The sequence below is a fragment of the Chrysemys picta genome, chromosome 2 (genome assembly GCF_011386835.1).
Source record: "Chrysemys picta bellii isolate R12L10 chromosome 2, ASM1138683v2, whole genome shotgun sequence".
Lineage (NCBI taxonomy): Eukaryota > Metazoa > Chordata > Testudines > Emydidae > Chrysemys > Chrysemys picta.
Window position 1 is genome coordinate 38,783,288 of NC_088792.1, and position 20,154 is coordinate 38,803,441.

Sequence of the window (20,154 nt, forward strand, 5' to 3'; positions counted from 1 at the left end):
ATTTTGGGTCAGGCCCCCCCCCCCACGGTTACAGAACTGTGAAATATCAGATTTAAACATCTGAAATCATGTAATTGACCAATTTTAAAATCCTCTGGCCATGAAATTGACCAGAATGGACTGTGAATTTGGTAGGGCCCTATTAATATTCATTGTGTTGTCCCATGCCTTATTTTCTGCACAACCTCTGAACCCTGCACTGATTAAACAGTTTTTGTTAGAGCTGGTTAGAAATTTTTCATCTGACTGATTTTTCCGACAAAAAATGCCCTTTTTGCAAAACTTAAATTTTCCGCAGGAAATTTCCCACTCTTCTGCCAAAAGTGAAATTGACACAAGTTTTCCAGGAGGGCTGCTGAGGCTGAGTGTCCTGGCTCTCAGCCTCCTCCCCAGCTCCAGGGTTGGAAAAGCAGAAACCTTTCAGCCTCCGTCCCAGCTCTAGGGCCAGAGTCTGAGTGCTCAGGCTCTCTGAATCTTTAGCCCCAAGGCTGGGGGAAGGCTGAGTGACTGGGTCTTCTAACTCTTTGGTAGCTGGGCTGGAAGGCTCTTATCAATTTGGCAGAAAATAAAACTGACAAGAGCCTTCTAGACAGACAACTAGGAAGCTAAACATTTCCATCTTTGATGTTTTGTCCTGGTTTGGGAGGATTGGGGGGGGGGGGGAGGGGGGGGGGGGGGAGGAAGGGCTTTCCTTTTTCCTACCAGTTCTAGCTTTTATTACTTCCTGGTTTTCCATAAGGCAGTCATTGCCATAGTATCTGAGTTCCTCACAAGCATTAATCAATCTACCTTCACAACACTTTTGTGAAGTAGGGTGGTAATTATCCTTGTTTTACAGATTGGGAACTGAGGTGCAATGGTTAAGGGCAAAACGTCCCCTTTGGGCATCTTAATTTCTGGGTACCCAACTAAGTCTGATTTTTTCGCAAAGGTGGTATGGTCCCACCACTCCAACAGATTTCAACTAGAATGGAGAGTGCTCAGTACTGCTATAAAGTCCTGGACATCTGGAGTTAGAAACACAAACACTGAAGAGCATACAATTACTGGCTACTTCTGAAAATTTTGGTCTAAATGTCCAATATCACATAAGAACTCTGTGGCAAAACCAGACACAGAACCTAGTTCTTCAAGTTCTGAGTGGTTTAGCAAATTTACAAGAGCGCTCTTTCTTTCTGCAGCCTCCTAGTTCATTCACTACACATTTTCCAACATCCCCAGTGTCTGAGTCAAGGATGCTACAGATAAACAGCCTTATTTACTACCTAACACTGCCTGATTCATTATCCAAGCTGTGTACTGAATAAAGCATGGGTTTGTGGGGGAGGGGGGGGGGGGGGGAGGGAGAGAAGGGGGGAAGGTAGTATGATTATGTAATTAAATACTACTAAGGAGTAAAAATAATTAATTTTGGAATTTCCTAACTTGTTAACATTTCACTTTTTGCAAACTTTATGTTCTTCTAATTCAACTTTTTGTATTGAATTTCCACGTTGTGCGTGTGGTGTTGTGGGTTGTGTTTTTTTTTTTTTTTTTTTTTTTTTTTTTTTTTTAGGAAACTGAAAAACAAGACATTCAAGCACATGCATCAGTTTATCTGCCTGACAATGCTGAATGAAGGGATTTTGAGATTCTGTGTTTGGCTTTCAAGGGGAGTGTAGGTTAGTGCTTAAACAAGGAACCAAAAGCGATCACCCTTGGATTCCATTTAAAAACAACAGCAGCAGTGCTCTGTATTTACACAGTGGTTATTCACTAGTAGGTCTCAAAGCACTGCATGAAGACGGGTATGCAAAAATAAAATTGTTTATTGTCTAACACTAATGGCCATAATACTTTTCATTAATATGTTTATCTTATCAATTGTCTGCATTGTGTAATTTCTGATTTATAGTCATTGCTATGAACTACCCTCCTTTTCCCCATTTGTAAAATATATTGGGTTATTTTATTTTATTATTGCTGCTTTCACTCCCTTCCCTTCTCGACCAGGCATAGCCTTCTTTTCTGATTGCAGAATTGTGGCATTTTGGGCAGCTAGTAAAATATTTTTAAACAACTCCTACTCATCATTCAGATTAAGTATTTCCTCCCAATCACTTTTGCTCATAATAGTTTTCAGCTCTGGGAAACTGACCTCTTAGAGGGCCAAATGTTATACGCAGGGCTGGTGGCAATGCCTGTTATTAAGGTTGTCAGATGCTTCCCATTGTACAACCCTGTTTCCAGTTGCTTTTAAATTCTCCAACTAGAACAATTTGGACTGAAATTTTCCAAGCTGGGAAATCTTTCATTCTTTTAAACTGAAAAACAATTTGTAATAATATTTTTACCCATCCAAATGCCTGTGATGATTTACCTGAGTTGTAGCAACAACAGTAGTTACAGAAGGTGTAGCTGAAGGTGACAAAGCCCCCACTTGCTGCAAGTGACCAGAAGCCTGCTGAGGTAAATGAGAACTGGAAACGGGAGTGCTAGATCCTGAGCCAGATACTGCATTAGGAAATGATACTGCTACATCGTTGCTGCTATAAATACCTGAAAAAAAACAAAAAAAAAGTTTTATATAAAATTTCTCTCTTGTATTCATTAGAAGACGTATATTTACTACAGAAATTAATCTAGCAAGTTAACTAAAAAAAGCTGAAGTCAAGATTATTTAATGCCCATTACAGAAAAGTACTGTATTAGGATTTCAAACACAGTGATAGAAATATTCTAAACTCCAGAATATTTCAAATGTCTAAGAAACACTTGTTCTGATTTAATAATATTTTTTTCTAAAATATGTGTGACAGATCAATATAGCTTTTGTACACCATATAGAATACATCTAAATATTAGCACTACCACAATTTTCTGCTAAAATGCTTGATTTCAAGTGAGCCTGTAATCAGTTTACTACTCCAATGAGCTATAGTCCAAGTTGAAATGGATAAAAGAATTGCGTATTGTATTGTGCAACTGAAAATAAATAATTTAAATGAAAAATGCTTTTCTGAAAATAAAAAAATAACCATTATTGTACTACATATATCATTTTAAAAAACACAAATGTTGTAAGAGCATTCTTGAAGTTTAAGAAGGGTTCTTGTGTATTTTTAAAATAAAACTGACAGACAAGTCTGAGCACAGAGTAGTAAGATTTGATGGGAGAAGTGGTGCTATTCCATATACTCAAAAACCCAAATGCCACAGAGACTTCAAGAAAAAACACCAAATGCTGCAAGACTCGCGATTAAATCATGAGAATTGGCATCTCTGTGAATGTTAATTTTCCCATAAGAAGTCTTTGGCAATTGGGAGGAAAGAGATTGGGTCTGGAATTTTCTGCTACAGCCAGGTAGTTCAAAAAAAATTCCTATCATTGCCAGAAAGACAAGAAACAGCTTAAATTTTTCAGCCATTCAACAGTAGGCTTTTTAGAACTGTTAAGAACCTTGCAAAATTAGCAGTAGGTTGCTGAAACTCCTAGTTTAGTTTGATTTTAAGATGGAGAATAAATTTTGCAAGATAAAATGTACTATCAAATAGTTTAATGGCTCATGGAGTGAAAAACTTTATAGTTATTTTTTCAGAAAGACCAGCAATAGTTTAATTTGCCAATTCATCCAATATAGGCTTTGTAATAAAATATACTACAGTTTGACTATTTGCTGTTTCTGCAAAAGCAATTTGGTTTTAGGAGGGAGATGGCTTCTCTCAGTACTTTGCTACACCCTTAAAAGAACCAGATTCTAATACCATTAGTCACATTCAGTAGCACTTTACTCCAGGAGTAGTCCCACTGACTTCACTGGGACTAGTTTGAAAAATGTCTAACACATTAAACCACCCTATTGTTTTTTAGGGGTGACTCAGCAGAGAGTAATACTTGAGGCTCTGGGCAAAGTCAGCATAAAACATGTGGCTTAGAAAGGTATGCTAAGATATATAAAAAACAGACATAAAAGACACATTTTCCAGAATTCATGGATAGCTAAGCATCCATGGATTATGTGACAGAAATATTAAATGTTCTGTATAATTTCTAGAAAACATGAGTAGCTTTCTGATAAAGGCAGTTCTCTTGTAAGTGGGTTATAAGAGCTTTTATGTTGATTCTCACATGTACATAACTTCTCTATACTAACATAAAATGCATGGAAGCAGAAGATGTGAAAATTTGCCCACAAGAAGTTAATACTTCTTACTCTTTAAAACAGAACATGAGGAGACAAATGTTTGACACCTTGTTTAACATCACTTACACAGTCACTAAACATGGTTTCAGATTTTGAAATAAGTCCAAAAATAATGTTCAAAATTTAGAACAAGACTAAAAATGATCTTATTCATGGATCATCTATATCATTGGAGTACATGTCTTAATAGAGACAACTGTAAAAAACTTCTCAGGAATGCATACAGAATGCAAGATTTATTGCTGTGCACATTGCATGGATCTACTGACAAGTCTGTAGCAGAGCAAGAGTAAGGTATACAGCAGATTTGTGCATGACAAATTTTGTACTCCCTTTGCTGACATACAGAAGTAGACTTCGAATCTGGGACAGCTAATGGTAACATACACAAAGTAAAAAGAGCTTTAAAAGTGGTTGAGTTCAAATTAGAACTGACTAGCCTAAATTTAGAAAGTGCAGCAGTGAATAAAGGCTGTTCAAGTGGTGTATAGGCCAAATTTAGACAACATACACCCTTTTTATGTTGCTGTTGTGCACTACAGCAAACTTGAGCTTGCAATTCAGGATCTCAAAAAAAATTAATCCTATCTTTAGAAGCGTGAATGTATTTTGAAAGACATTTTAATGTTTTCCATTTCAGTCCCAAAAGAGGAAAAACATACAACTCTTGTTGATGACTGAGGCAACAGTAAGCTATTTGGGAGGTATCTACAATACACCTCTACCCCAATAAAACGCGACCCGATATAACACGAATTCGGATATAACATGGTAAAGCAGTGCTCTGGGGGGGCAGGGCTGCGCGCTCCAGCGGATCAAAGCAAGTTAGATATAACGCGGTTTCACCTATAACGCGGTAAGATTTTTTGGCTCCCGAGGACAGCGTTATATCGGAGTAGAGGTGTATATGCTGGATTGCTAGTCAGTATGGAACACTTTGAAGAAACATTTTCAGGTAGTCCAAGTTGGGAATATTCTTGAGGAGATCAAGACAGGCAAGTCTGTGGACAGAAATTGTAGACGGATGGATGTAATATTATACCTGATGTCTCTCTTTCTATCTTGAGAAATATCTCGTTTGAGGTTTTGCAAGAGGTCTCTGGTGGAACTCACAGCAATGAAAGATAACCCTGCCACTTAAGGATGGCAAATTTGAATGGGGGGAATAATTTTGGTTTTCTGAGAACAAACAGCAACTACCACATACATGGTTTCAATGCTTTGATTTCACAGAGACCTACTGTTTAAAAAACATGTGATCTACTACAATGTACATAGAGTGAAGAGGAAAATGAGTGTGCCTTTTAACAATGGTTTCCTCTAAAATTACAATTAAGGACCATAAAATACACAAAAAGTGATCGGTTTCATATATGATTAACAAAACTTTTCACCACAGGCCACCACAAGCCTGTCAGGATATGTTCTTTTGTCCTTTAGCACTACAGGAACAGAAGATGGGTTTTCCTATAATGAACTTAAAGAACAGAAGCTATTTGTGGACAGAGTAGGCGCTCAACAGCAACAGTATGCAACTCTAGTGGAAGATTGTACTTGTGTTATTTTGATTTCAAACTAGAGGAATACTACATATGATATTTAAATATGACAATTTTAACTGACTTCAAAGTATTATAGGCTCAGTTCTGACTCAGTCTCAGATAGGTGGTGGCAGTGACATTTATTTTCTATTGCAGCATGGACAAAAGGTGTATGATCATGGAGTCAAGAGAATCAAAATGAAACCCTGGTAACAACAGTTGAAGCATGAGACAGAATGCAGAAATTTGCCTATAAGACAATGACACCAGCAACAGTATTTCATTTTAAATTTACTCGAGAAAATAAGACTACAACCTGAAAATTGGGACCACCTTATTTTCTTGTCTAAAAACCAATTTGAAGTTTTAGTTTAGCTATCTATGAACAAGTAATCAATTTTTTTTTTTGCCTCAGCCTGTGTGCAAGAGTCAGAATTTCAATTCCAGATGCATTTTTGGGAAAAGTTACAGTTTTTCATTTAACCTATTTCTGTATTATCTGAATTTTGCCTGTCTAGATGTGATATATAACCAAATTATAATATATTCAAAAATATATGCATTTAATTAAAACACTAACACTAGTAATACTGCAAGATGAGCAAGAAATAGATTACTTACTTGTGACCTTATAACAAGCCATAACTACTCTTGTTTTCAACAGTTTGGGGCCCTTTTCACAGGCAAACCACCCTAATTCTCCATCTGAGACCAACTAACAACAACATTCTCCTTCAGTTCCTTGATGAGCTGGAAGCAAAGAGCTCTCCGCATTTTAAACGTAACAGATATGCCCAAAGAATATGCATATGATAAAAAACAAGAAAAATTTAGACACAGAAAATGTCCTCTCTCCATAAGCCTGAGGGGAGGTGGGTTAGAAATTAGAAATCTAATCAAATATTATCTTCAGAAAATTAGAATTATAGATAAGTAATTAGCTATCTCTTCTCTAAAAAGACTATGTTTGTTAGATTCATACTAAAAAACTTGAAATGAGTTTCCACAAAACCAAGATTCTCCAATCTTATAGCAACAAAAATTGTACAAGACAGTTTCATATAAGCCAAAAAGAGACCATGGAGACTCACAAATCTCCATGCACAACAGGAGATTCGAGAGTTGGGAGAACATTGAAGAGGTGTCAATAGATAAAGGCAGATCCATATGGTCTCAAGATGTGCAAAAACCTTATTTTCTTCAAGACAGATGTATAGCTGGACATTCCTTAATATATTAATATAAATTCAAATGCTGTACCAGATGCTTGCTAAGCTGTCCAGAGAACATGAGTATACCCAACATTATTGACAGCCCATGGAAAAGGGTCAGCTTAATGAAGAATCTACAAGAATATCTTCCACAAGAAAAACTGGTATGAGAGAGGAAGATACTCCAGTTGGATGATAATCTCCATAAAATTATAGATCAAACGCCACACAATTTGACAAATAAAAATAACATTTGGGGGGAGGGATAGCTCAGTGGTTTGAGCATTGGCCTGCTAAACCCAGGGTTGTGAGTTAAATCCTTGAGGGGGCCACTTAGGGATCTGGGGCAAAAATCAGTACTTGGTCCTGCTAGTGAAGGCAGGGGGCTGGACTCAATGACCTTTCAAGGTCCCTTCCAGTTCTAGGAGATAGGATATCTCCATTAATTTAAAACATTACAACAATTCTCACTTATCTTGAGGGAACTGGGTTAAGATGGGAAGATCTATAGTTTCTCCCAATTATCCAGAAAAACCCTTTGGTAGGTGAGCATCAACAGAATTTGATTCTATTCATAATGATTCTTAAACAAATGGCTGTCAGTGTATACATACAGTGACTAGTAAGTACAACTAGTCTTTCTCCTGGCACTACTTGCGGTTTTTGCTTTTCTATAAGGTCCATTGTATAAGAACTGCAGAATTAATATCTCAAGTCTTTGTTGATCCTGATTGGCCAGACGGTCCCAAGGAGTTGTTCAGGATATATTGCCTATGAAGTGAGAAAACTAGAACTGACCTACGGTGTTAGAGAGATGATCTGTTACAGTGTATTCAACCAAGAAATTGTACAAAGCAGAGATCCCTAAAAATATCATAAATATACTATTTAAGGAGGAGAGAACTTCTGTCTTTCTTAAGTCTCCCTCCCTACCTAAGTTCCCTCCTAGCTGCGCAACTGGGCGACTGCCCAGCAGTCTATCAAGTGCCATGTGCACTTCAGGTGTCCCTCCCCCACACTGCCTTGCTGCTCCTGCCCTCTGCCTTAGAGCTGTTCCCAGGAGCCTCTTGCTTGCTGTGCAGAGTGGGGGGGAGGGACCCAGAGGTGCTGGTGTCTTGGTGTCCCCCTCCCCCCACCCCTGTACCCCATCTCCACAGAGCGGGGTGCGGGGGACACGACAGGGCTCAGGAGGGAGGGAGCTTGCTGGCAGCTGCTGCTGTGTCTGAATGTGCTGATCTACTTAAAAGGGCAGCATACTTAAAGAGGCAACACACATCTCTGTCACACACACACCCCATACATGGGGTGCGTCTCTGTCACACTGACCTCCCAACATATACTTGTATTGTTACTTCTTGATACTTCTTTCAAAAGTGTGTTATTTTAGTTTTTTGACTGGCCTATGCATTTCATAATTTTTATTTCTCTTATGCTTAAATTTAATTATTTGAGAAGTGAGTTCTAAAATGCCTAACCTGTCCTGGCTGGAGTAATTATCCCTATGGCAACTTTTTAAAAAAAGACGGTTACTCACCGTTGTAACTGTTGTTCTTCGAGATGTGTTGCTCATATCCATTCCATTAGGTGTGTGCGCGCCGCGTGCACGATCGTCGGAAGATTTTTACCCTAGCAACACCGGCGGGTCGGCTGTGGAGCCCCCTAGAGTGGCGCCTTCATGGCGCTGAATATATACCCCAGCCGACCCGGCGCCCCCTCAGTTCCTTCTTGCCGGCTACTCCGACAGTGGGGACGGGGGGCGGGTTTGGAATGGATATGAGCAACACATCTCGAAGAACAACAGTTACAACGGTGAGTAACCGTCTTTTCTTCTTCGAGTGCTTGCTCATATCCATTCCATTAGGTGACTCCCAAGCCCAACTTAGGTGGTGGGGTCGGAGTGAGACATTGCTGTGTGCAAAACCGCTGATCCGAAGGCAGCATCGTCCCTGGACTGCTGCACTAGTGCATAGTGAGCTGTAAACGTGTGGACTGATGACCAAACCGCAGCTCTACAAATGTCCTGGATCGGAACTTGCGCCAGGAAAGCAGTCGAGGAAGCTTGGGCCCTCGTGGAATGAGCGGTGAGGTGCGGTGCTGAGACACCTGCCAGGTCATAGCAAGTCCGGATGCAAGACGTAATCCAAGAGGATAGGCGTTGTGAGGAGACCGGTGAGCCTTTCATTCGGTCGGCCACTGCAACGAAGAGTTGCGTCGTCTTTCTAAAGTGCCTTGTGCGGTCAATATAGAAAGCCAGGGCCCTGCGTACGTCCAGAGAATGCAAACGTTGATCCTGGCGAGTAGCATGCGGTTTAGGATGAAAGACCGGGAGAAATATATCCTGGTTGATATGAAAAGGAGAAACCACCTTAGGGAGAAAGGCAGGATGTGGACGAAGCTGCACTTTATCCTTATGGAAAACTGTGTAAGGGGGCTCGGATGTAAGCGCCCTGAGTTCAGAAACGCGCCTTGCTGAGGTGATGGCTACTAGGAAGGCTGTCTTCCAGGATAGGTACAAAAGTGAACAGGTGGCCAGTGGCTCGAATGGAGGACCTGTGAGCTTGGAGAGAACCAGGTTGAGGTCCCACGTCGGAACGGGCTGACGTTGTTGTGGGTACATCCGGTCTAAGCCCTTGAGGAATCTAACGACCATCGGGTTAGAGAATACCGAGGACGCGAGTTCCCCTGGGTGAAAGGCCGATATAGCGGCCAGGTGAACTCTAATTGAAGATATCGCCAACCCTTGCTGTTTTAGGGAGAGGAGATATTCCAAAATGAGAGGGATAGGTGCGTGCAACGGGGACGTGGCTCGTTGTTCGCACCAACAGGAGAATCGCTTCCACTTGGCCAAGTATGTGGTCCGTGTTGAGGGCTTCCTACTGCTCAGCAGAATCTGTTGGACAGAGTGCGAGCACTGCTGCTCTGCCTGGGTGAACCATGGAGCAGCCACGCCGTGAGGTGGAGTGATTGCAGGTCGGGGTGACGCAGGCGGCCGTGGTCCTGAGAGATGAGGTCCGGGCATAATGGAAGCGGGATCGGTGTCCGAACCGAGAGCTCCAACAGCGTGGTGTACCAATGTTGTCTCGGCCACGCTGGGGCGATCAGAATCACCTGTGCCTGGTCTCTGCGCAATTTGAGCAGTACCTTGTGGACCAGAGGAAACGGAGGGAAGGCATAAAACAGGTGGTCTTTCCAGGGAAGGAGAAACGCGTCCGAGAGGGAGCCCGGAGCTCGACCTTGCAGGGAGCAGAACACGTGGCACTTCCTGTTGTCTCGAGATGCAAACAGGTCTATCTGGGGAAACCCCCACTTCTGGAAAACGGAATGTATGATGTCCGGACGGATAGACCACTCGTGTGTTTGAAAGGACCTGCTGAGTCGGTCCGCCAGAGTGTTCTGGACTCCAGGGAGGAACGATGCCGTGAGATGGATTGAGTGGGCGATGCAGAAGTCCCACAGGCGAATGGCCTCTTGGCATAGAATTGACGAACGTGCTCCTCCTTGCTTGTTGATGTAAAACATGGCAGTGGTGTTGTCGATGAGAACTAACACACAACGGCCACGTAGGAGATTGAGAAATGCCTGGCACGCCAGGAGCACCGCCATCAGTTCCCGAACATTGATGTGCAGGGCTATCTGGGGTGCAGTCCACAGGCCCTGGGTATGGTGTTCGTTGAGATGGGCGCCCCAACCCAGGGATGAAGCGTCTGTGACCAGGTGCAGAGAGGGTTGTGGGGCGTGAAACGGCATCCCCTCGCAAACCACCTTGTGGTCTAGCCACCATGTGAGGGAGGTCAGGACCGAGTTCGGGACCGTGACCACCATGTTCAGGCTGTCCCGATGTGGGCGGTATCTTGATGACACCCAGGTCTGGAGTGGGCGAAGCTGAAGTCTGGCATGCCTGGTTACGTACGTGCAGGAAGCCATGTGACCCAGCAGGGTAAGGCACGACCTCACCGTGGTAGTTGGGAAGGCCTTGAGTCCTTGAATGAGGCTCGTGATGGTGCAAAAGCGATTGTCTGGCAGGATGGCTTGTGCGCGTCTGGAGTCTAGAACCGCGCCGATGAATTCTATTCTCTGGGTAGGTTCTAGAGTGGATTTGTCCTTGTTGAGTAGGATACCCAACTTGTTGAATGTGTGCACTATTATGTGGACGTGATCTCGAACTTGTTCTTTGGTGCGACCGCGTACCAGCCAGTCGTCTAGGTACGGGAACACCTGTATCCCTTGCCGACGAAGGTACGCTGCCACGACAGCCATACATTTCGTGAACACCCTTGGGGCCGAGGATAGGCCGAAGGGAAGGACTGCAAATTGGTAGTGCACCTTGCTTACCACGAATCGCAGGAAGCGTCTGTGAGGCGGGTAAATTGCTATGTGAAAGTATGCATCTTTCATGTCGAGGGCGGCGAACCAGTCTCCAGGATCGAGGGAAGGGATAATGGCCCCCAAAGAGACCATGCGGAACTTCAACTTTACTACGAATTTGTTGAGTCCGCGCAAGTCCAGGATGGGTCGCAGACCTCCTTTGGACTTGGGAATGAGGAAGTAACGGGAATAGAATCCCCTGCCCCTTAACTCCACTGGAACCTCCTCTATGGCCCCCATAGCAAGGAGCGTGGAAACTTCCTGTATAAGAAGTTGCTCGTGAGAAGGGTCCCTGAAGAGGGACGGGGAAGGGGGGGAGGAGGGGGGAATTGAGGAAAACTGGATAGCATATCCCCTGTCCACCGTGCGAAGGACCCAACGGTCCGAGGTTATAAGGGACCAGGCATGGTGGAAATGGGAAAGGCGATCCCGAAAGGATGGGGCTGGATCCTGTGGGATGACCGGGGCGCCGTCCTCGACCGCACCTTCAAAAGTTCTGCCTGGGGCCCGAAGGTGGTCTAGGTGGCCCCTGGTTCTGACCAGGTTGAGGGCCGGTCCACCTTCTTCTACCACCTCGTCCTCGCCTCCGGGTCGAGTCCTGTCTCTGACGAGGCGGGGGGGGGTAGAAGCGCTGAGGCTGCGGTCTAAATGGCCTGCGCTGAGGGCCCACAACATGCATCCCCAAGGAACGCATGATCGTCCTGGAGTCCTTGAGGCTCTGCAGGCGAGAGTCCGTCTTTTCTGAAAACAACCCTTGTCCTTCAAAGGGCAGATCCTGCAGGGTTTGCTGCAGTTCCTGAGGCAGACCCGAAACCTGGAGCCAGGAGATCCTCCGCATAGCGATACCTGAAGCCAGGGTTCTCGCAGCAGAGTCCGCTATGTCTAAGGAGGCCTGTAAGGAGGTCCGAGCCACCTTCTTACCCTCCTCCACCAGGGCTCCAAACTCCTCCCTGGACTCTTGGGGAACCAACTCCTTGAACTTCCCCATAGAGTTCCAGGAGTTAAAGCTATAGCGGCTCAAGAGCGCCTGTTGATTAGCCGCTCTAAGTTGCAGCCCTCCGGCTGAGTAAACTTTACGGCCGAATAAATCGAGGCGCTTAGCCTCCTTCGATTTGGGCGCTGCGGCCTGCTGACCGTGGCGCTCCCTTGCGTTCACTGATGCCACCACCAGTGAACACGGCTGGGGGTGGGTATACAAGTACCCGTAGTCTTTAGACGGGACAAAGTATTTCCTTTCCACCCCTCTCGCTGTGGGTGGGATAGAGGCAGGAGTCTGCCATATCGTAGATACATTGGCTTGTATCGTGCGGATCAGGGGTAACGCCACCCTCGATGGGGCATCCGCTCCGAGGATATTCACGATGGGGTCGTGCACCTCCACTATCTCCTCCGCCTGCAGGTCCATATTACGGGCCATCCTACGCAGAAGATCTTGGTGGGCCCGAAGATCTATTGGAGGTGGACCTGTGCACGATGTGCCCGCCACTGCCTCATCCGGAGAGGAAGAGGAAGATGCCTCCGGTGGAACAGGATCCAAGGGAGGGTCCTGGTCTCCCTGCTCCTGGGCCGGAGCATCACCTGCGCTTGAGTCCAGGGCGTCAGGTGGTGCGGACACGGAAGCCCCCATGCCCCCTGGCGGAGGCCGAGAGATGGTGGACTCCGGGGCCCTTCTAACAGAGTGACCGGAGCGAGAGGTCGAAGCAACTGGAGCCCCTTGCGCCTGATGGTACGCCCACGGGGTCCAAAACGACCAGTGAGATGGGCCATGAGAATGGTCCTCTGTTATGTTCTGCCAATGGCCCAAGTCCTGTTCCTCGGCTTGCCCCTGAGGGGGGTATGCCGATCTCGAGAGGTCCTCCGAGGAGCGAGACCCCGATCTCGATGGCCATGGCGGTGCCGAGAGCGTCGAGACGATTCCCGTGGGCTGCGGTGCCGCACGGTGCCGGTCTGGAGATGATCTATCTCCACGCGGTGCCGGCGATCGGTGCCGGGACCGCGACCGGTGCCGATGACCTCGTCGGTGCCGGGAGTCGGATCTGGACCTCGACGAGGACCTGGAGTATGCCCGGTACCGGGAGCGGCCTCTCGACGTCGAGCGGCGACCGTAGCGGTGCCGAGAACTACGTCTCGACGTTGATCGGTGCCGACGATCATAGCGGTGCCGAGACGTAGAGCGGTGCCGCGAAGAAGATCTTGGCCGCGAGTACGACCGGTGCCGAGGTGATATTCGGTGCCGGGACTGCGAGCGGCGTGGGGACCTGCTTCGGGACCTGGATCGGTGCCGAGGTTCCAGCCCTTGCGATGGAGGGCGCATCAAGGCAGGTTTCCCCCTCGACTGGACCGGGCGAGGCAACGGTGCCGTCGGTGCCGGTGGTTGAGGCGGTGCCGGCTCCGTGAGAGCTATTAAGTCTCTCGCCGCCGCGAAGGTCTCTGGCGTCGACGGGAGGCACTGTATCACCGCCGGCCTCGGTGGAGACGCCGTCTGCACCGGACTCAACGGCCTCGGCGCCGGAGTCGACGGTGCTGGAGGCACCTGTTTCCGGTGCTCCACCGGCGTACGCGGCTCTACCCCCGGCACTGGGGGAGCCAGCGTCTTCGGCACGGAGGTCCCCGTCTTATGGGCTTTCTTATGCCCTGGGGATAATGACCGGTGCCGAGGCACTTGCTGTGCTTGCGGTGCCGACGAGGTCCGGTGCCGGGAAGGCTCATCTGACGCCACTCGCGTGGTCGTCATGGCCGGTGCCGCCGGGGCACTGCGCACCGAGGCGCTAGGTGCCGGGGCCTGACTTGTAGATGGAGCGTCCGGACTAAGTGCCGCCTCCATCAGGAGTTGCCGGAGCCGAAAGTCCCGCTCCTTCTTGGTCCTTGGTCTGAAGGCCTTACAGATCTTGCACTTATCTGTTTGATGGGATTCTCCCAGGCACTTCAGACAGGAGTCGTGCGGGTCGCTCGTGGGCATAGGCTTAGCGCAGGAGGCGCACAGCTTGAAGCCGGGAGCGTTGGGCATGAGCCCGGCCCCGCGGCCGGGGGAGAAAGGGGGGGACGACCCCCTTAATCCCCTGAACTATTATAACAACTTTTAAAACTATTGAACTATTTAACTATAAACACTAGGACTATAACTATAACTATAACTGCGAATAACGAACTAAGCTAGGGAAAGTGGAGAGCAGCTAAGCAGCGCTCCACAGTTCCAACGACCGTCAGGGGCGGTAAGAAGGAACTGAGGGGGCGCCGGGTCGGCTGGGGTATATATTCAGCGCCATGAAGGCGCCACTCTAGGGGGCTCCACAGCCGACCCGCCGGTGTTGCTAGGGTAAAAATCTTCCGACGATCGTGCACGCGGCGCGCACACACCTAATGGAATGGATATGAGCAAGCACTCGAAGAAGAATATATATATATCATATCTAGGTTTCTGGTTTCTACTGGTGGTGCATATCCACACATTACCTCGATATGGTGCACATAACAAAATTCATTCTGCACATGTATGAAAAAAATTAGAGGGAACACTGCTCCCTACTCATTTTTGTGTACTGCTTGCTGTGTCAAAAATGTCTCTTATTGGAACAGCCAGCATAATCCTGAATGAAATGTGCACTATCTGTTGATCTTCTTTCCAAGAATGACCCTGCCCCAGACTGCCTCACTCACCCAAAATAAATCTCTCAGGTATTTCTGTGATGACCAAGGTCCATACACGTAGTTACAATAGTTTTGTGAAATAAGGTGTATCTGTTAAGAAGTGATCACTCCTAGAAAAAAAGAACAGGAGTACTTGTGGCACCTTAGAGACTAACAAATGTATTTGAGCATAAGGGTGCCACTAGTACTCCTGTTCTTTTTGCGGATACAGACTAACACGGCTGCTACTCTGAAACCACTCCTAGAAAGTACATCATCAGTTAAGAAATTTTTGATTTTTCTATATCGACCTAGCAAGGAGATTGTGACTTTCTTTTAGATGAAGGATAGTCTGATCCTTTGTGATTAGGTTAATACAACATGCTCTACACTGGTCTAAACCTTAAGACAACCTGATATATAAAGTTGGTACAGAATGTAGCACCTCCCTCATTAAAGAAACATACTTCACTGGGAGCATGATGCTTATATTCCAGGCAGAATTTAAGGTGTTGCTTTTGACCTATAAATTCTTAAATGGCTTCAGACCTATCAAACTGACACCCCGTCTACTTCAGTACCATACTGCCACAGTGGTGATCAGTGGAAGCACTGGATCCCCCTTAGGATAAGAGAGGGAGTCATTGGCAGGATGAACCCTACAGGCCCTAAGGGGCCCTTAACTTTGGAAGCTATTTTCCCCTCTTGTCTTGGTGCCAAATGATCTGAACTTGGTGATTTTCAGGGCATGTTGCAAGGCCCAGCTGTATAGCCAGGATTTGGGAGAAGAAGGAAAATGACAGGGGTGACATGTAGAAGAGCATTGTTGGGAATTTTACTGTGGCTGGTTATTTTTGGTTTGGGATAGGGAGTAACTGTTGTCCTTACTGTTTACTGACTGTATATCTAAATTTTGAGATGAGTGGCTAGAGCCTAAGACAGGTGCTTTTAAATGACAGGCAGTGCAGTTTGCAACCCCTATAGTTCAGGTTGCCTGACACTTTCTACTTTAAGACCCTATTTTTACTTGCTTATAATTTTGCCAAACTTACACCATTCAGGTGGACATTTCTGATGCTGATGTCTGCCTCTGACTGATTTTTATTTATTTATTTAATATTCAACTAAAACAGTTCAGCCATTTCTGAGAATGAGGTTAGGGGAAAATATGTTTTGCCTGTGTTAAAAAAAATTCTTACAATCATTTTGTTGAGATGTTCTAGCACCTTCATACTTTGGAGCAGTGATTTGAAATTTGGCGGGGGACACACACGCTGGTGTCAGGGATGTACCTTTTACCCTTCTGCTGAAATCCCACCCAAATTTGGCAAATTTATAAGCCTCTGAAGAATCTCAGTTCACACTTGTTCAGTAGTGATGATTCAGTGTGGACTCCTGTCAGGGCAGGGCAGCAGGAGCTGATGACTTTCCTCTGTAATTGCTCCTCCCAGCCACCCGGGGACACTGTGGTGCCAGAACTGAGAACAAGGAAACTATTCTGTGCTCTCAATACTCCCCCTGCTGGCACCCAGACAGGTTAGGAGGTGGAGGAACAAGCTTTACTTGAATGCAGAGGGGTGAGGAACTGGGGTTGGGGTTCAGAAGAGAGGAAGAGATGAAGGGCAGGAGAGAGATAAGACCCTTGCAGGGGGGAGGCCAGACAGGAATATGAGCTGGGATGGGAGAGGATACAAGTGGGACAGGACTGACAGTAGTCACAGAGTAGTGGAAAATAGGGGATGAACAGAAACTGAGGAAGAAAGAGTTGGGGGGAGAGGGTGGACAGGAGCTAGACTGTGGGTGACCAGAACAGAATTGGGCAGGGAAAGGCTGTAACCACTATAGCACACTCCCCTACAGAACATGGAAACAAACCTAGGAGTCTTGAGTCTCAACATTCCTTTGCTGTCTAGCAAACAGCTGTAAAACACACTGGCAAAGTGTCTCTCTCCATCCCCCCTCTAGTGGCAGGTCCACATAGAAGTTAGCCTTCAAAGTCAAGTCCAAGGTAGGTAAGGTAAAATATAGACCTGTCAAAGTGTGCATCTCAGGAAATTCATACACTAATCTCAATGTCTCTTTGAATTTAGACTACGCTACTTAATTACTATGTTGCCAGCAGAAGTACTCACCTGTTCTGGGGAGGGGGTGTTTCCTCCTTGGTTTTAGTGGTTTTTTCTCTCTTTTTTTTAAATTACTTTTAAGACTAAGCAAAAGTAAAAAGAGAGAGAGAAACTAATGAAGTCTATGTAAACAAATGGGTCCCAATATAACACAAACCAAAGAATTAAACCTAGAAACAGGCAGGAGACAATAACTCACAAATATGGGTCTGTAACCTCATCCTAGCTAAATCCTGGCATCAGTGCTCCCATTTTCACCCTCCTCAACCCTCTTGGCTGCCTTTGCAATGTTCTTAAAATCTTGTCCTCCCTCCCTCCCTTAGCTTTCTTGACTCAATCTTCTCCTAGTTTTTCCTCCTTTAAAGTTTCCTTTCCACAAGGTTCTGTTTTGGCTCCCTTCTTTTCTTGCTCCATATCTTATCTTTGGTGACCATACCCACTTGCATGGCTTCAACTTGTGACTCTCAAATCTACCTCCAAATTGGTCTTCCTATGTCCAGGCTAAAAGATGACATTATTTACCTGTAAACAGAGGTTCTTTGAGATATATGGTCCCTACTGTATTCCACTGAGGGTTTACACATGAACACCATGCGTCTGAGCCGGAGAGTTTTCAAGGCGTAGCATCCACTGGTCCACGCATGCGTCCTTAGCTCGCCTCATGGTTTTGTCTGAGGTGATAAAGGGTGGGGTGGACCAACTGCGTCTCCAATTTCTTCTCCACCGCAAATCCAAAAGATCCATAATAGAGGGAAAGAAGGGCAGGAAATGGAATACAGATAGGGACCACACATCTTGAAGAACCTCCACTGACAGGTAAGTATCCTCCTCCTCCTCTTCTTCGAGTGATGGTCCCCAACTGTATTCCACTGAGGGTGATTAACAAGCAGTACCTAAGTCGAAGGAGGGTGTGAGGATGGAACAGTTGAGCGGAGGACAGCTGCACTGAATGAGGCATCCATCGCAGAGTCCTGCACCAAGGCGTAATGCATGGCAAAGATATGTACCGAACTCCACATGGCCACTCTACATATGTCCCAAAACAGCACATCATGGAGGGTGGCCCTGGTTGAATCCTGGGCTCTCGTGGAATGGTTCCTCACCTCAGCGGGTGGAGGCAGTCCCGAAACTGACAGCATAGTGTAATGCAACCCAAAATCCACTTGAAGATCCTCTGTGTGGAGACTGCCTACCCCTTAACTCCCTTGGCTACTGCGATAAATGATCTAGGAGATTTCCTGATTGGTCTTGTCCTCTGCAGGTAGAAGGCCAAGGCCCGTTGGATGTCAAAGAAGTGAAATTGTCATTCCTCTTCTGAGGCTTTGGAAAGAAAGCAGGTAAATGGACGGGTTGGTTGAGATGAAACTGGGATATGGCCTTTGGCAGAAACTTGGGATGTAGGCACAGGGAGATTTTATCCTTATGGAAAGTGATAAAAGGATGGTCTGCCATCATGGCCCCAAGTTCACCTACCCTTGTTGCCGAAGTGGTAGTGACAAGGAAGGCAACTTTCATGGAAAGGAGGGATATACAACAGGAAGCTAGTGGCTTAAGTGGCTGTTTCATTAGTGCTGATAGAACTAGGTTAAGGTCCCACTGGTGGGTGACAGGTTGTACAGGTGAGAACCTTCCAAAACCTAGCAGTCAACAGGTTTGTAAATATGGAGTGTCCTTCCATAGGGGGGTAGAAGGTGCTAATGGCCACTACATGGACCTTGAGAGAGTTGAGGGTGAGACCCAATGCCTTCAATGACAGGAGGTAGTCCAAAAGAAGGGGAATCTCCACTTCTTCTGGGGAGAGCCCTTTCTGTTGGGCCCAGAAGACGAAGCAATTCCACTTGGCTCAGTAGGAAAGCCAGCTCCTTCCTGCTGCTTGAGAGGAGGTCTTGCACTTCTGATAAACATGCCCGTTCTAGAGAAGATCCCCATCCAAATACCATGCTCTGTGGCGAAGCATCTGTGGATCGGGATGTTTGGTCTTGCCGCTGTACAGTAACTCCTTGCTTAACCTTGTAATTATGTTCCTGAAAAATGCTACTTTAAGCGAAACGATGTTAAGCGAATCGAATTTCTCCATAAGAATTATTGTAAATGGGGGGGTTAGGTTCCAGGGACTTTTTTTTCACAAGACAAAAGACATTATAAACATATACAGTATAAGTTTTCAATAACTTTAAACAATGTAATACCGTACTCATCAATGATGATTGTGAAGCCTGGTTGAGGCAGGAGCGTAGCGGGGTTGGGGCGCAGGGGCTTGCCCGCTTCCACCCGCTCGGCGCTTCTGCCAGGGAGCAGGATCGGGGGCTTGCCCGCTTCCCTGGAATGCCAGGCAGGCAGAGCGGGGCGAGCCAAACAACTTTAGAACAGAACATTGCGCGATTTTAAATGAGTATGTTCTCTAATAAATCAACAAGTTAATAACAAAACAATGTTAATCGGGACGACTTTAAGTGAGGAATTACTGTACTGCAGTAGTAGCTTGGGGAAAGCAAGGATGGGAAATGGAGGTGACCTGACATGTGGAGAAGGCTGGGAAACCCAAACTGTCTAGACTATAGTGGGGTGATAAGGATGACCATTGCGGGCATGGGGTGGGATGAAGAGCGCCACAGATGTGGCATGTCTGGTGCCTGAGATGTCTCCCTGGAAGTACAGAGCCCCAGTGCAAACACTTCCTGGGGTTCTAGCACTTTTCCTGATCTGCACAAAGTCAAGGGCACTTTCACATTCTCCAGAACCGGAACAATGATCTTCCCTGGAGTGGATGGCACTCTAGCTCTGAGGGATGCCAATGCTGATTGTGCGTGCAGGTCCACACTCGGTACCGGTGAAGCCGCTGATTTATGTGGCTTTTTTTCATGTTTGTGGGTGTTAGGGCACACTCTGTCCCTGTGACTGGAAGGAATCTCTCCATTCTTAGGCTTAGAGGAAGACTTACTGTCATGCTTATGTGCATGCTTTCTTACCTCCCGACTATGCCCCGACATGGGGTCCATAGTGGTGATCCACTGGTTCAGGCCTGGGATTCATAGTTGGAGGCGCACTCCTGGCAGCCTCAGGCCAATGTACAGGGTCTGAATGAGGTCTCATGGCAACTTCT

The 20,154-nt window shown here is 46.2% G+C and overlaps 1 protein-coding gene across 20 annotated transcripts in view; it reads right to left on the reverse strand.

Annotated features, from left to right (window-relative positions):
- MLLT10 (MLLT10 histone lysine methyltransferase DOT1L cofactor) overlaps positions 1 to 20,154 on the reverse strand; it is a 231,308-nt gene that overhangs the window by 36,761 nt on the left and 174,393 nt on the right. For all 20 annotated transcript variants that reach the window (XR_010598232.1, XR_010598233.1, XM_005302764.5 and 17 more), the window contains one exon: positions 2,360 to 2,538. Coding sequence is in view for 18 of the 20 variants with exons in the window: in XM_005302764.5 (XP_005302821.1) it covers positions 2,360 to 2,538 (179 nt within the window). In the remaining 2 variants the exon portion in view is untranslated. The remainder of the gene's footprint in view (positions 1 to 2,359; positions 2,539 to 20,154) is intronic.